The sequence below is a fragment of the Pongo pygmaeus genome, chromosome 3 (assembly GCF_028885625.2).
Source record: "Pongo pygmaeus isolate AG05252 chromosome 3, NHGRI_mPonPyg2-v2.0_pri, whole genome shotgun sequence".
In the NCBI taxonomy this organism is placed as follows: domain Eukaryota; kingdom Metazoa; phylum Chordata; class Mammalia; order Primates; family Hominidae; genus Pongo; species Pongo pygmaeus.
In genome coordinates, this window is record NC_072376.2 from 35,429,127 (window position 1) to 35,442,335 (window position 13,209).

The 13,209-nt window shown below is 34.5% G+C and overlaps 1 protein-coding gene across 6 annotated transcripts in view; it reads right to left on the reverse strand.

The window, feature by feature from the left end:
• The window catches only part of ARAP2 (ArfGAP with RhoGAP domain, ankyrin repeat and PH domain 2), a 247,505-nt gene that overhangs the window by 75,326 nt on the left and 158,970 nt on the right, over positions 1–13,209 (reverse strand). For all 6 annotated transcript variants that reach the window (XR_010126032.1, XM_054484483.2, XM_054484485.2 and 3 more), the window contains 2 exons: positions 2,502–2,584; positions 1,386–1,421 (listed from right to left, as the gene is read on the reverse strand). Coding sequence is in view for 5 of the 6 variants with exons in the window: in XM_054484483.2 (XP_054340458.1) it covers positions 1,386–1,421; positions 2,502–2,584 (119 nt within the window). In the remaining variant the exon portion in view is untranslated. The remainder of the gene's footprint in view (positions 1–1,385; positions 1,422–2,501; positions 2,585–13,209) is intronic.

The following is a 13,209-nucleotide window of genomic DNA, read 5'->3' on the forward strand; positions in this document are numbered from 1 at the left end:
AGCATGTAGACAAATACATTACAACACAGTGAGAAAAAGCAAAAATAAAACTGAGTGCAAACATAGAAACCACAGACTTGGGGATGAGGAGAGGGTTGTTCTTTATAAGAGGAAAATTTTATAATTGATATTGGAAAGACCTAATAGGCATTTCAAAGTAATTGTATTCTTTACATTCCTGTATTATCAAAATAATTTACCTGAAAAATGCTGAAAATGAAATTTCTAAAAAATGTGTGTTTTCTTCATCAGCACCTCATGAAAACATTGTCTTTCCCTATTACCATGTCCAGGAAAACCATTCCTGCCACAAATCATTTTAATTATGTACCCTTGTTTATAAAATACTGTAGGTGCAAAGAAGAAATAATGATGAGAGGTGAGAGCTATTAGATAAGGCTTTGGGGCATTTGAGCTATGATTTCAAAGAACATTGACAGTTGAGTTGGTTGGGTCATCAGGGGAGAATGAAAGTATGAGAGGAAAGAGAAGCGAGAAGTATAAACAAAGGTTCAGTAGAGGGACCACGTACATCACACATGCAGATCTGAAACAGCAAGGAATGCGTGGTGATTCAAGATAGATGCTTGTTTTGTCACTAAGTGAAAAAGAAAAGCTGTGGGAGATGAAGTTGATGGAGTCATATATAGCCTTGCATGCCACGCAACAATTCTGTGCTTGATCCTACAGGTGAAAGAATTCACAGAAGTTTTAAAGCAGGAGAGAAACATGGTACAGCATAGAAAACACTCCTCAGTGGAGAGGTGGAGAATGTACGCCAAAACAAAAGCAAAGAGGCCTGAAAAGCACTTAGGACTCCTGGAATAATCCAGGCAGATCAATGAAGGCCAGGCCCTCAGGGTAGAGAGGTGTAGGTGAGTGAGGGGCACAAGGAAGAGGCAGATCTCCTATGGCTCAGTGACTGATTAGACACAGGGAGGTGAAGAGAAGGAAACACCTAGTACAATCTCTAGAAATACTGATGGATACTGGTAACAGTATATAGCAAAAAGTACATATATAGAAAGAACAGGGTTGAGAGCAGGATATACGTTTTTCTTAAATCTGATTTTAGCTAGTTCTTATTCTATTTTAAAACTATCACCTACTTATCTCATAAAAGCTGAATTCCAAACTCATAATAACTATGGATGAAATCAGACGTAGTTTCACTTCAGAGGCATTGCCAAATAGGATACATGGAACTTGAACCCTGGTACAAATCTGTTTTCCTCTTCTTAGGCTCAAAGTCTTTATAAACAACCCTAATTTCACTTAGGCAAAACACTTTCTGTCTATAGTTCTATCTGCAATTACTGAAATTATTCTTTTCCTGAAATTGTCACCAATATATTATGTCCAAAAGTTGTCAGCTGCTAACTTACCAGTGATGTTTCTCAGAATATGCGGTCAATCCCCAGCTGCATCACATAGAAAAAAAAACACACATAAATTAAAAATAATACATTTTACAAGGCAGAAAACAGGATTAGATGTTAAGGAGATGAGATTTAACGGTGGGAATGCATAGACTTCCATAAGCGATGATTCAATGTGTTGGACTTAGCTAGAGGTGAGTGCTAAATGCTAAGGGATCTGGCTACACATTTATATAGAGGCAAGGAGGCTTGTGATGATATGGGGCAGAGAGGAGATGTCTCTGAGAAGATACTCTTAACTGAATAAGGTCAAATGTCTAAGAAAATGACTGGAATAAGATAATATAGAGAGACGTACTGCTACTGGGGGAGGTTAAAGAACATGCCTACTAAAACACGGGTATATCCTCTAGGCTTAGAAACTGAGTACGAAGGCTAAAGTGAAGAAATTTTCAGCAGCAAAATCTCAGAAGCAAGCATATATAAATAATGTTCATGATACTAAGTATTAGTGCAAACATTTATTAGCTAATCAAAGTAATCTGTGGTAAGAAATTGTGGTGTAAACCAAATGCTGGGGTACATGAAGTGTTAAAGAGGCACACAATCTGTAGGAGGCACCCACCTCCTCTAGCGTTTACATGCTATGATGGGTTTTCAGTACCAAAGTCAGCATAGTAAAAAGGGAAAATTACAGAGCCAGAACCAAAACATTGTAGAAGCCAAGCATCAGGAAGCTGGAGGGCAGCATTTGCTTTCCTGTGTGTAGACTTGCCTGAGACGCCCTCAGGTTGTGATGTGACAGCTCAGGGAATGAGATGCAGAGGAAGCCATGTACTTCCCAGTAGACAGGGCCTCCCGGGATTTCTTACTTTACACAGAGAGACTGCAATCACCAAGGAGCTTGGTCTCAGTCTCAGTGGGAACATCATCCCTCCTTATCTACTCATACAAGTTCCTTGATCTGCCATAAGAACCCTGTGAAAGGGTAAGCAACTTAAAAAAAATTGCTTAAAACTTACTTCATAAAAAGTTAGACTAATGCCACTGATCCCTAAATCCTTAAACAGACATATTTTTCCCATAATTTTTTCCTTTCAGCACTTCCCTTTCAAACTTTACCTTGTTGGAGGCTTCATTTTCTTTTTCACTCCACGATAAAACTTCACGGAACTGAGAGAAAACATCTTGTCATGTTTACTACTCTGTAAGGAAAAAAAATAATTTGTAATTAAATGGATTTACACATTTCCTTACATTTTCTTTGAGCATTAACGATTGGGTTTAGAATTGTTTAGTTTCTCAGTGTTTCACAAAACAAACATTTCATGAGTTTAATAAATGAAGACTCTTCGGATTTACAATGAAGACTCTTGGGATTTACAATACAATCAATACATATTAATAATGTTGGATATATTCATGTTATATATGTGTACACATGTATATACAGACATGCACATGGCTCTATAATTCTTGATTCAAAAACACTTGATGTCAGATGTGCATCATGTCATGGTTAATACTGAGTGCAAACTTGATTAGATTGAAGGATGCAAAGTATTGTTCCTGGGTGTGTCTGTAAGTGTTGCCAAAGGAAATTGACATTTGAGTCAGCGGACTGGGTGGGCATCATCTAATCAGCTGCTAGTGTGGCTAGAATAAAGCAGGCAGGAGAAGATGGAAGAGCAGACTTGGTAAGTCTTCCGGCCTTCATCTTTCTCTGTGCTGGATGCTTCCTGCCCTTGAACATCAGACTCCCAAGTTCTTCGGCTTTTGTACTCTTTGACTTACACCAGCAGTTTACCAGGGGCTCTCAGCCTTCAGTCACAGACTGAAGGCTGCACTGTTGGCTTCCTTACTTTTGAGGTTTTGGAACTCGGACTGAGCCACTACTGGCTTCCTTGCTCCTCAGCCTGCAGACGGCCTATTGTGGGACTTCACCTTGTGACTGTAGGAGGCAATACTCCTTAAACCTCCCTTCATATATATCTATCCTATTAGTTCTGTCCCTCTAGAGGACCCTGACCAAATCACATCAGAAGTGATTTTTCATATTTTAAAAATATAATACAATGCGCATCTGCCATATGTTTTGTAACTCCTCATCACCAGTGTTGACTGGGGCAGTACCCTGCATTCAAAGATATTCATATTTTCAAGATAAAGGCTATATATATCTTCATGTTGTTGTGGGTCAGATTTTGCCACCAAATGGGCTGGGATTTTCTATACTGTTTGGATTTCAGAATTATGGAAAACAGACTCGTGAATATATATGACCACATATTGAGGTATCTCAAAAATCCAAATTAATGAAAATTATCCTAATTAAAATAGACTATTAAAAATTTACAGTTGCCCTAGAGCAATTATATTTTCTTTATACCTCTTGCAATACTCAGCAGTCAAAACAGAAAAGGGAGGAAAATATGCTCATAAAATTAAAAATTAGTTTCATAAAGCAAATAGGAGGATATAAAAGAAATACAGAAGAAAAGTAACCAGGAAGATGATCAGAAACAATGCTGTGGTGACCAAAGGCCTGGAATTTACATGGTGAATTTATTCCTAATCACTATTATCAGTAAGTTCACTATTATCATCATAGTAGATAATATGTTTTAAAAAAACATATTTTGAATTTTTCCCCTTATGGCTAGATTTCTAGAAATTTAACCACTGAGTCACAGGCTAAGAATATGATTCACAAGAAAATCTTGTCTAAACTGTTAGGGTACATTTATTTGCCCTATCAAAACCACTAAGGTAACACAAACGTTAAGTGTGATTGTGTATTTATGTATTTGCTAGACATCGGCAGTTTTGATGTGGTAAACAGTTTATCCATGTCTTTATTTATTTGTTTGTACTAGTTCTTTATGTATTTAATATGAAATTGCCTTGTCTTTTTAAATGAAATATTCTATCCAAATTGCCCTTTGCCTTAACCTAGCTCATTGTTTACCCTATTTTTAATAAGTCAAATATATTGGTCTTTTGGGGGTTGCTTTCTTAACATTTGCTTAAATTTAAAGTGTTCCCCCATAGCTGATAAATATTCAATTGCACGGTCTTGTAGCTTTAAGGGTTGCTTTTTTTTAGGATTTAAATCTTTTGTCAATCTGGAATTTTTTTTATATATACAGTATAAATGATAAGTTAGACTGAAATTTTTTTGTGGACAATTATTCTACCTCAATTTATGGAACAAACATCCCTTTAGACGAGCACTTCCTGTGACATATTAAAATCAAATTCTAATATAAGATTGTTTCCCTAAATTGATGGAACAAACATCCCTTTAGACGTGCACTTCCTGTGACATATTAAAATTAAATTCTAATATAAGACTGTTTCCCTAAATTGATGGAACAAACATCCCTTTAGACGTGCACTTCCTGTGACATATTAAAACTCGATTCTAAGATAAGATTGTTTCCCTAAATTCATGGAACAAACATCCCTTTAGACGTGCACTTCCTGTGACATATTAAAATTAAATTCTAATATAAGATTGTTTCCCTAAATTGATGGAACAAACATCCCTTTAGACGTGCACTTCCTGTGACATATTAAAATTCAATTCTAATAGAAGATTGTTTCCCTAAATTGATGGAACAAACATCCCTTTAGACGAGCACTTCCTGTGACATATTAAAATTCAATTCTAATATAAGATTGTTTCCCTAAATTGATGGAACAAACATCCCTTTAGACGTGCACTTCCTGTGACATATTAAAATTCAATTCTAATATAAGATTGTTTACCTAAATTGATGGAAAAAACATCCCTTTAGACGTGCACTTCTTGTGACATATTAAAATTAAATTATAATAGAAGATTGTTTCCCTAAATTGATGGAACAAACATCCCTTTAGACGTGCACTTCTTGTGACATATTAAAATTCAATTCTAATAGAAGATTGTTTCCCTAAATTGATGGAACAAACATCCCTTTAGACGTGCACTTCTTGTGACATATTAAAATTAAATTCTAATAGAAGATTGTTTCCCTAAATTGATGGAAGAAACATCCCTTTAGACGAGCACTTCTTGTGACATATTAAAATTAAATTCTAATATAAGATTGTTTCCCTAAATTTATGGAACAAACATCCCTTTAGACGTGCACTTCTTGTGACATATTAAAATTAAATTCTAATAGAAGATTGTTTCCCTAAATTTATGGAACAAACATCCCTTTAGACGTGCACTTCCTGTGACATATGAAAATTCAATTGTAATATAAGATTGTTTCCCTAAATTTATGGAACAAACATCTCTTTAGACGTGCACTTCCTGTGACATATTAAAATTAAATTCTAACATAAGATTGTTTCCCTAAATTGATGGAACAAACATCCCTTTAGACGTGCACTTCTTGTGACATATTAAAATTAAATTCTTTTTTTTTTATTCTTTAATTTTCAATCTTTTCATTATTATTATTATTATTATTATTATTATACTTTAGGTTTTATGGTACATGTGCGCAATGTGCAAGTAACTTACATATGTAAACTTGTGCCATGCTGGTGCGCTGCACCCACCAACTCGTCATCTAGCATCAGGTATATCTCTCAATGCTATCCCTCCCCCCTCCCCCCACCCCACAACAGTCCCCGAAGTGTGATGTTCCCCTTCCTGTGTCCATGTGTTCCCATTGTTCAATTCCCACCTATGAGTGAGAATATGCGGTGTTTGGTTTTTTGTTCTTGCGATAGTTTACTGAGAATGATGATTTCCAATTTCATCCATGTCCCTACAAAGGACATGAACTCATCATTTTTTATGGCTGCATAGTATTCCATGGTGTATATGTGCCACATTTTCTTAATCCAGTCTATCATTGTTGGACATTTGGGTTGGTTCCAAGTCTTTGCTATTGTGAATAATGCGGCAATAAACATACGTGTGCATGTGTCTTTATAGCAGCATGATTTATAGTCCTTTGGGTATATACCCAGTAATGGGATGGCTGGGTCGAATGGAATTTCTAGTTCTAGATCCCTGAGGAATCGCCACACTGACTTCCACAAGGGTTGAACTAGTTTACAATCCCACCAACAGTGTAAAAGTGTTCCTATTTCTCCACATCCTCTCCAGCACCTGTTGTTTCCTGACTTTTTAATGATTGCCATTCTAACTGGTGTGAGATAGTATCTCATTGTGGTTTTGATTTGCATTTCTCTGATGGCCAGTGATGGTGAGCATTTTTTCATGTGTTTTTTGGCTGCATAAATGTCTTCTTTTGAGAAGTGTCTGTTCATGTCCTTCGCCCACTTTTTGATGGGGTTGTTTGTTTTTTTCTTGTAAATTTGTTGGAGTTCATTGTAGATTCTGGATATTAGCCCTTTGTCAGATGAGTAGGTTGCAAAAATTTTCTCCCATTTTGTAGGTTGCCTGTTCACTCTGATGGTAGTTTCTTTTGCTGTGCAGAAGCTCCTGAGTTTAATTAGATCCCATTTGTCAATTTTGGCTTTTGTTGCCATTGCTTTTGGTGTTTTAGACATGAAGTCCAGGAATTGAACTCAGCTCTGCACCAAGCGGACCTAATAGACATCTACAGAACTCTGCACCCCAAATCAACAGAATATACATTTTTTCCAGCACCACACCACACCTATTCCAAAATTGACCATATACTTGGAAGTAAAGCTCTCCTCAATAAATGTAAAAGAACAGAAATTGTAACAAACTGTCTCTCAGATCACAGTGCAATCAAGCTAGAACTCAGGATTAAGAATCTCACTCAAAACCGCTCAACTACGTGGAAACTGAACAACCTGCTCCTGAATGACTACTGGGTACATAACGAAATGAAGGCAGAGATAAAGATGTTCTCTGAAACCAACGAGAACCAAGACACAACATACCAGAATCTCTGGGATGCATTCAAAGCAGTGTGTAGAGGGAAATTTATAGCACTAAATGCCCACAAGAGAAAGCAGGAAAGATCCAAAATTGACACCCTAACATCACAATTAAAAGAACTAGAAAAGCAAGAGCAAACACATTCAAAAGCTAGCAGAAGGCAAGAAATAACTAAAATCAGAGCAGAACTGAAGGAAATAGAGACACAAAAAACCCTTCAAAAAATAAATGAATCCAGGAGCTGGTTTTTTGAAAGGATCAACAAAATTGATAGACCGCTAGCAAGATTAATAAAGAAAAAAAGAGAGAAGAATCAAATAGATGCAATAAAAAATGATAAAGGGGATATCACCACCGATCCCACAGAAATACAAACTACCATCAGAGAATATTACAAACACCTCTATGCAAATAAACTAGAAAATCTAGAAGAAATGGATAAATTCCTCAACACATACACCCTCCCAAGACTAAACCAGGAAGAAGTTGAATCTCTGAATAGACCAATAACAGGAGCTGAAATTGTGGCAATAATCAATAGCTTACCAACCAAAAAAAGTCCAGGACCAGATGGGTTCACAGCCGAAATCTACCAGAGGTACAAGGATGAGCTGGTACCATTCCTTCTGAAACTATTCCAATCAATAGCAAAAGAGGGAATCCTCCCTAACTCATTTTATGAGGCCAGCATCATCCTGATACCAAAGCCTGGCAGAGACACAACAAAAAAAGAGAATTTTAGACCAATATCCTTGATGAACATTGATGCAAAAATCCTCAATAAAATACTGGCAAACAGAATCCAGCAGCACATCAAAAAGCTTATCCACCATGATCAAGTGGGCTTCATCTCTGGGATGCAAGGCTGGTTCAACATACGCAAATCAATAAATGTAATCCAGCATATAAACAGAACCAAAGACAAAAACCACATGATTATCTCAATAGATGCAGAAAAGGCCTTTGACAAAATTCAACAACCCTTCATGCTAAAAACTCTCAATAAATTAGGAATTGATGGGACGTATCTCAAAATAATAACAGCTATTTATGACAAACCCACAGCCAAAATCATACTGAATGGGCAAAAACTGGAAGCATTCTCTTTGAAAACTGGCACAAGACTGGGATGCCCTCTCTCATCACTTCTATTCAACATAGTGTTGGAAGTTCTGGCCAGGGCAATTAGGCAGGAGAAGGAAATCAAGGGTATTCAATTAGGAAAAGAGGAAGTCAAATTGTCCCTGTTTGCAGATGACATGATTGTATATCTAGAAAACCCCATTGTCTCAGCCCAAAATCTCCTTAAGCTGATAAGCAACTTCAGCAAAGTCTCAGGATACAAAATCAATGTGCAAAAATCACAAGCATTCTTATACATAAATAACAGACAGACAGAGAGCCAAATCATGAGTGAACTCCCATTCACAATTGCTTCAAAGAGAATAAAATACCTAGGAATCCAACTCACAAGGGATGTGAAAGACCTCTTCAAGGAGAACTACAAACCACTGCTCAAGGAAATAAAAGAGGATACAAAGAAATGGAAGAACATTCCATGCTCATGGGTAGGAAGAATCAATATCATGAAAATGGCCATCCTTCCCAAGGTAATTTACAGATTCAATGCCATCCCCATCAAGCTACCAATGACTTTCTTCACAGAATTGGAAAAAACTACTTTAAAGTTCATATGGAACCAAAAAAGAGCCCGCATCGCCAAATCAATCCTAAGCCAAAAGAACAAAGCTGGAGGCATCACACTACCTGACTTCAAACTATACTACAAGGCTACAGTAACCAAAACAGCTTGGTACTGGTACCAAAACAGAGACACAGATCAATGGAACAGAACAGAGCCGTCAGAAATAATGCCACATATCTACAAGTATCTGATCTTTGACAAACCTGACAAAAACAAGAAATGGGGAAAGGATTCCCTATTTAATAAATGGTGCTGGGAAAACTGGCTAGCCATATGTAGAAAGCTGAAACTGGATCACTTCCTTACACCTTATACAAAAATCAATTCAAGGTGGATTAAAGACTTAAATGTTAGACCTAAAACCATAAAAACCCTAGAAGAAAACCTAGGCATTACCATTCAGGACATAGGCATGGGCTAAAATTAAATTCTAATAGAAGATTGTTTCCCTAAATTTATGGAACAAACATCCCTTTAGACGTGCACTTCTTGTGACATATTAAAATTAAATTCTAATAGAAGATTGTTTCCCTAAATTGATGGAAGAAACATCCCTTTAGACGTGCACTTCTTGTGAAATATTAAAATTAAATTATAATAGAAGATTGTTTCCCTAAATTGATGGAACAAACATCCCTTTAGACGTGCACTTCTTGTGACATATTAAAATTAAATTCTAATAGAAGATTGTTTCCCTAAATTGATGGAAGAAACATCCCTTTAGACGTGCACTTCTTGTGAAATATTAAAATTAAATTATAATGGAAGATTGTTTCCCTAAATTGATGGAACAAACATCCCTTTAGACGTGCGCTTCTTGTGACATATTAAAATTAAATTCTAATAGAAGATTGTTTCCCTAAATTGATGGAACAAACATCCCTTTAGACGTGCACGTCTTGTGACATATTAAAATTAAATTCTAATAGAAGATTTTTTCCCTAAATTGATGGAACAAACATCCCTTTAGACGAGCACTTCTTGTGACATATTAAAATTAAATTCTAATAGAAGATTGTTTCCCTAAATTCATGGAACAAACATCCCTTTAGACGTGCACTTCTTGTGACATATTAAAATTAAATTCTAATATAAAATTGTTTACCTAAATTTATGGAACAAACATCCCTTTAGACGTGCACTTCTTGTGACATATTAAAATTAAATTCTAATAGAAGATTGTTTCCCTAAATTGATGGATCAAACATCCCTTTAGACGTGCACTTCTTGTGACATATTAAAATTAAATTCTAATAGAAGATTGTTTCCCTAAATTTCTGGAACAAACATCCCTTTAGACGAGCACTTCTTGTGACATATTAAAATTAAATTCTAATATAAGATTGTTTCCCTAAATTGATGGAACAAACATCCCTTTAGAGGTGCACTTCCTGTGACATATTAAAATTAAATTCTAATATAAGATTGTTTCCCTAAATTGATGGAACAAACATCGCTTTAGATGTGCACTTTCTGTGATATATTAAAATTAAATTCTAATATAAGATTGTTTCCTTAAATTGATGGAACAAACCTCCCTTTAGACGTGCACTTCTTGTGACATATTAAAATTAAATTCTAATAGAAGATTGTTTCCCTAAATTGATGGAACAAACATCCCTTTAGACGTGCACTTCTTGTGACATATTAAAATTAAATTATAATAGAAGATTGTTTCCCTAAATTGATAGAACAAACATCCCTTTAGACGTGCACTTCTTGTGACATATTAAAATTAAATTCTAATAGAAGATTGTTTCCCTAAATTGATGGAACAAACATCCCTTTAGACGTGCACTTCTTGTGACATATTAAAATTCAATTCTAATATAAGATTGTTTCCCTAAATTGATGGAACAAACATCCCTTTAGACGAGCACTTCTTGTGACATATTAAAATTAAATTCTAATAGAAGACTGTTTCCCTAAATTTATGGAACAAACATCCCTTTAGACGTGCACTTCTTGTGACATATTAAAATTAAATTCTAATATAAGATTGTTTACTTAAATTTATGGAACAAACATCCCTTTAGACGTGCACTTCTTGTGACATATTAAAATTAAATTCTAATATAAGATTGTTTCCCTAAATTGATGGAACAAACATCCCTTTAGACGTGCACTTCCTGTGACATATTAAAATTAAATTCTAATATAAGATTGTTTCCCTAAATTGATGGAACAAACATCCCTTTAGACGTGCACTTCCTGTGACATATTAAAATTCAATTCTAATAGAAGATTGTTTCCCTAAATTGATGGAACAAACATCCCTTTAGACGAGCACTTCCTGTGACATATTAAAATTCAATTCTAATATAAGATTGTTTCCCTAAATTGATGGAACAAACATCCCTTTAGACGTGCACTTCCTGTGACATATTAAAATTCAATTCTAATATAAGATTGTTTACCTAAATTGATGGAAGAAACATCCCTTTAGACGTGCACTTCTTGTGACATATTAAAATTAAATTATAATAGAAGATTGTTTCCCTAAATTGATGGAACAAACATCCCTTTAGACGTGCACTTCTTGTGACATATTAAAATTAAATTCTAATAGAAGATTGTTTCCCTAAATTGATGGAACAAACATCCCTTTAGACGTGCACTTCTTGTGACATATTAAAATTAAATTCTAATATAAGATTGTTTCCCTAAATTGATGGAAGAAACATCCCTTTAGACGAGCACTTCTTGTGACATATTAAAATTAAATTCTAATATAAGATTGTTTCCCTAAATTTATGGAACAAACATCCCTTTAGACGTGCACTTCTTGTGACATATTAAAATTAAATTCTAATAGAAGATTGTTTCCCTAAATTTATGGAACAAACATCCCTTTAGACGTGCACTTCCTGTGACATATGAAAATTCAATTGTAATATAAGATTGTTTCCCTAAATTTATGGAACAAACATCTCTTTAGACGTGCACTTCCTGTGACATATTAAAATTAAATTCTAACATAAGATTGTTTCCCTAAATTGATGGAACAAACATCCCTTTAGACGTGCACTTCTTGTGACATATTAAAATTAAATTCTAATATAAGATTGTTTCCCTAAATTTATGGAACAAATATCCCTTTAGACGAGCACTTCTTGTGACATATTAAAATTAAATTCTAATATAAGATTGTTTCCCTAAATTTATGGAACAAACATCCCTTTAGACGTGCACTTCTTGTGACATATTAAAATTAAATTCTAATAGAAGATTGTTTACCTAAATTTATGGAACAAACATCCCTTTAGACATGCACTTCTTGTGACATACTAAAATTAAATTCTAATATAAAATTGTTTAACTAAATTTATGGAACAAACATCCCTTTAGATGTGCACTTCTTGTGACATATTAAAATTAAATTCTAATAGAAGATTGTTTACCTAAATTTATGGAACAAACATCCTTTTAGACGTGCACTTCTTGTGACATATTAAAATTAAATTCTAATATAAGATTGTTTACCTAAATTTATGGAACAAACATCCCTTTAGACGTGTACTTTTCGTGACATATTAAAATTAAATTCTAATATAAAATTGTTTACCTAAATTTATGGAACAAACATCCCTTTAGACATGCACTTCTTGTGACATATTAAAATTAAATTCTAATATAAAATTGTTTACCTAAATTTATGGAACAAACATCCCTTTAGACGTGCACTTCTTGTGACATATTAAAATTAAATTCTAATATAACATTGTTTACCTAAATTTATGGCACCGCACCATTGCTCTTTGTTCACTCTTATACAAGGATTATAATATTTAAGTATTTTAGTTTTATTGTATATCTTAATAGTTGGATGGGAAAATAACTCAAATCCATTTTACTTATCTCCCAAAATGTCTTCAAATTATTCTTATCTATTTATCCTTTGAGGTGAATTGTCAAATATTTTTGAAAAGTTATAAAAGTAATTTCCTTTGCAAACTTGAAAATAATTGCATTAAACCTATAAATCAATATTAGCAGATTTAACACCAATTTTACTCCTATCAGAGAAGTCTATAGTTTTTTTCTCATAAGCTTCCACTTCTTAAGGCTGTTTTCAAGTAGTTCTTGCATTTTCTCTTTTAAATCCAGGTGGGGACTGATCTTTGTATATTGATTCTGTAGCCTGCTAATTTGCTGAATTTTAAGGAAGAACATTTTAACAATTTGAACTGTCTAGTATGAGGTAGCTTTGTAAGGTAGTAAGTGCCCACAGTAGGATACATTCAAGG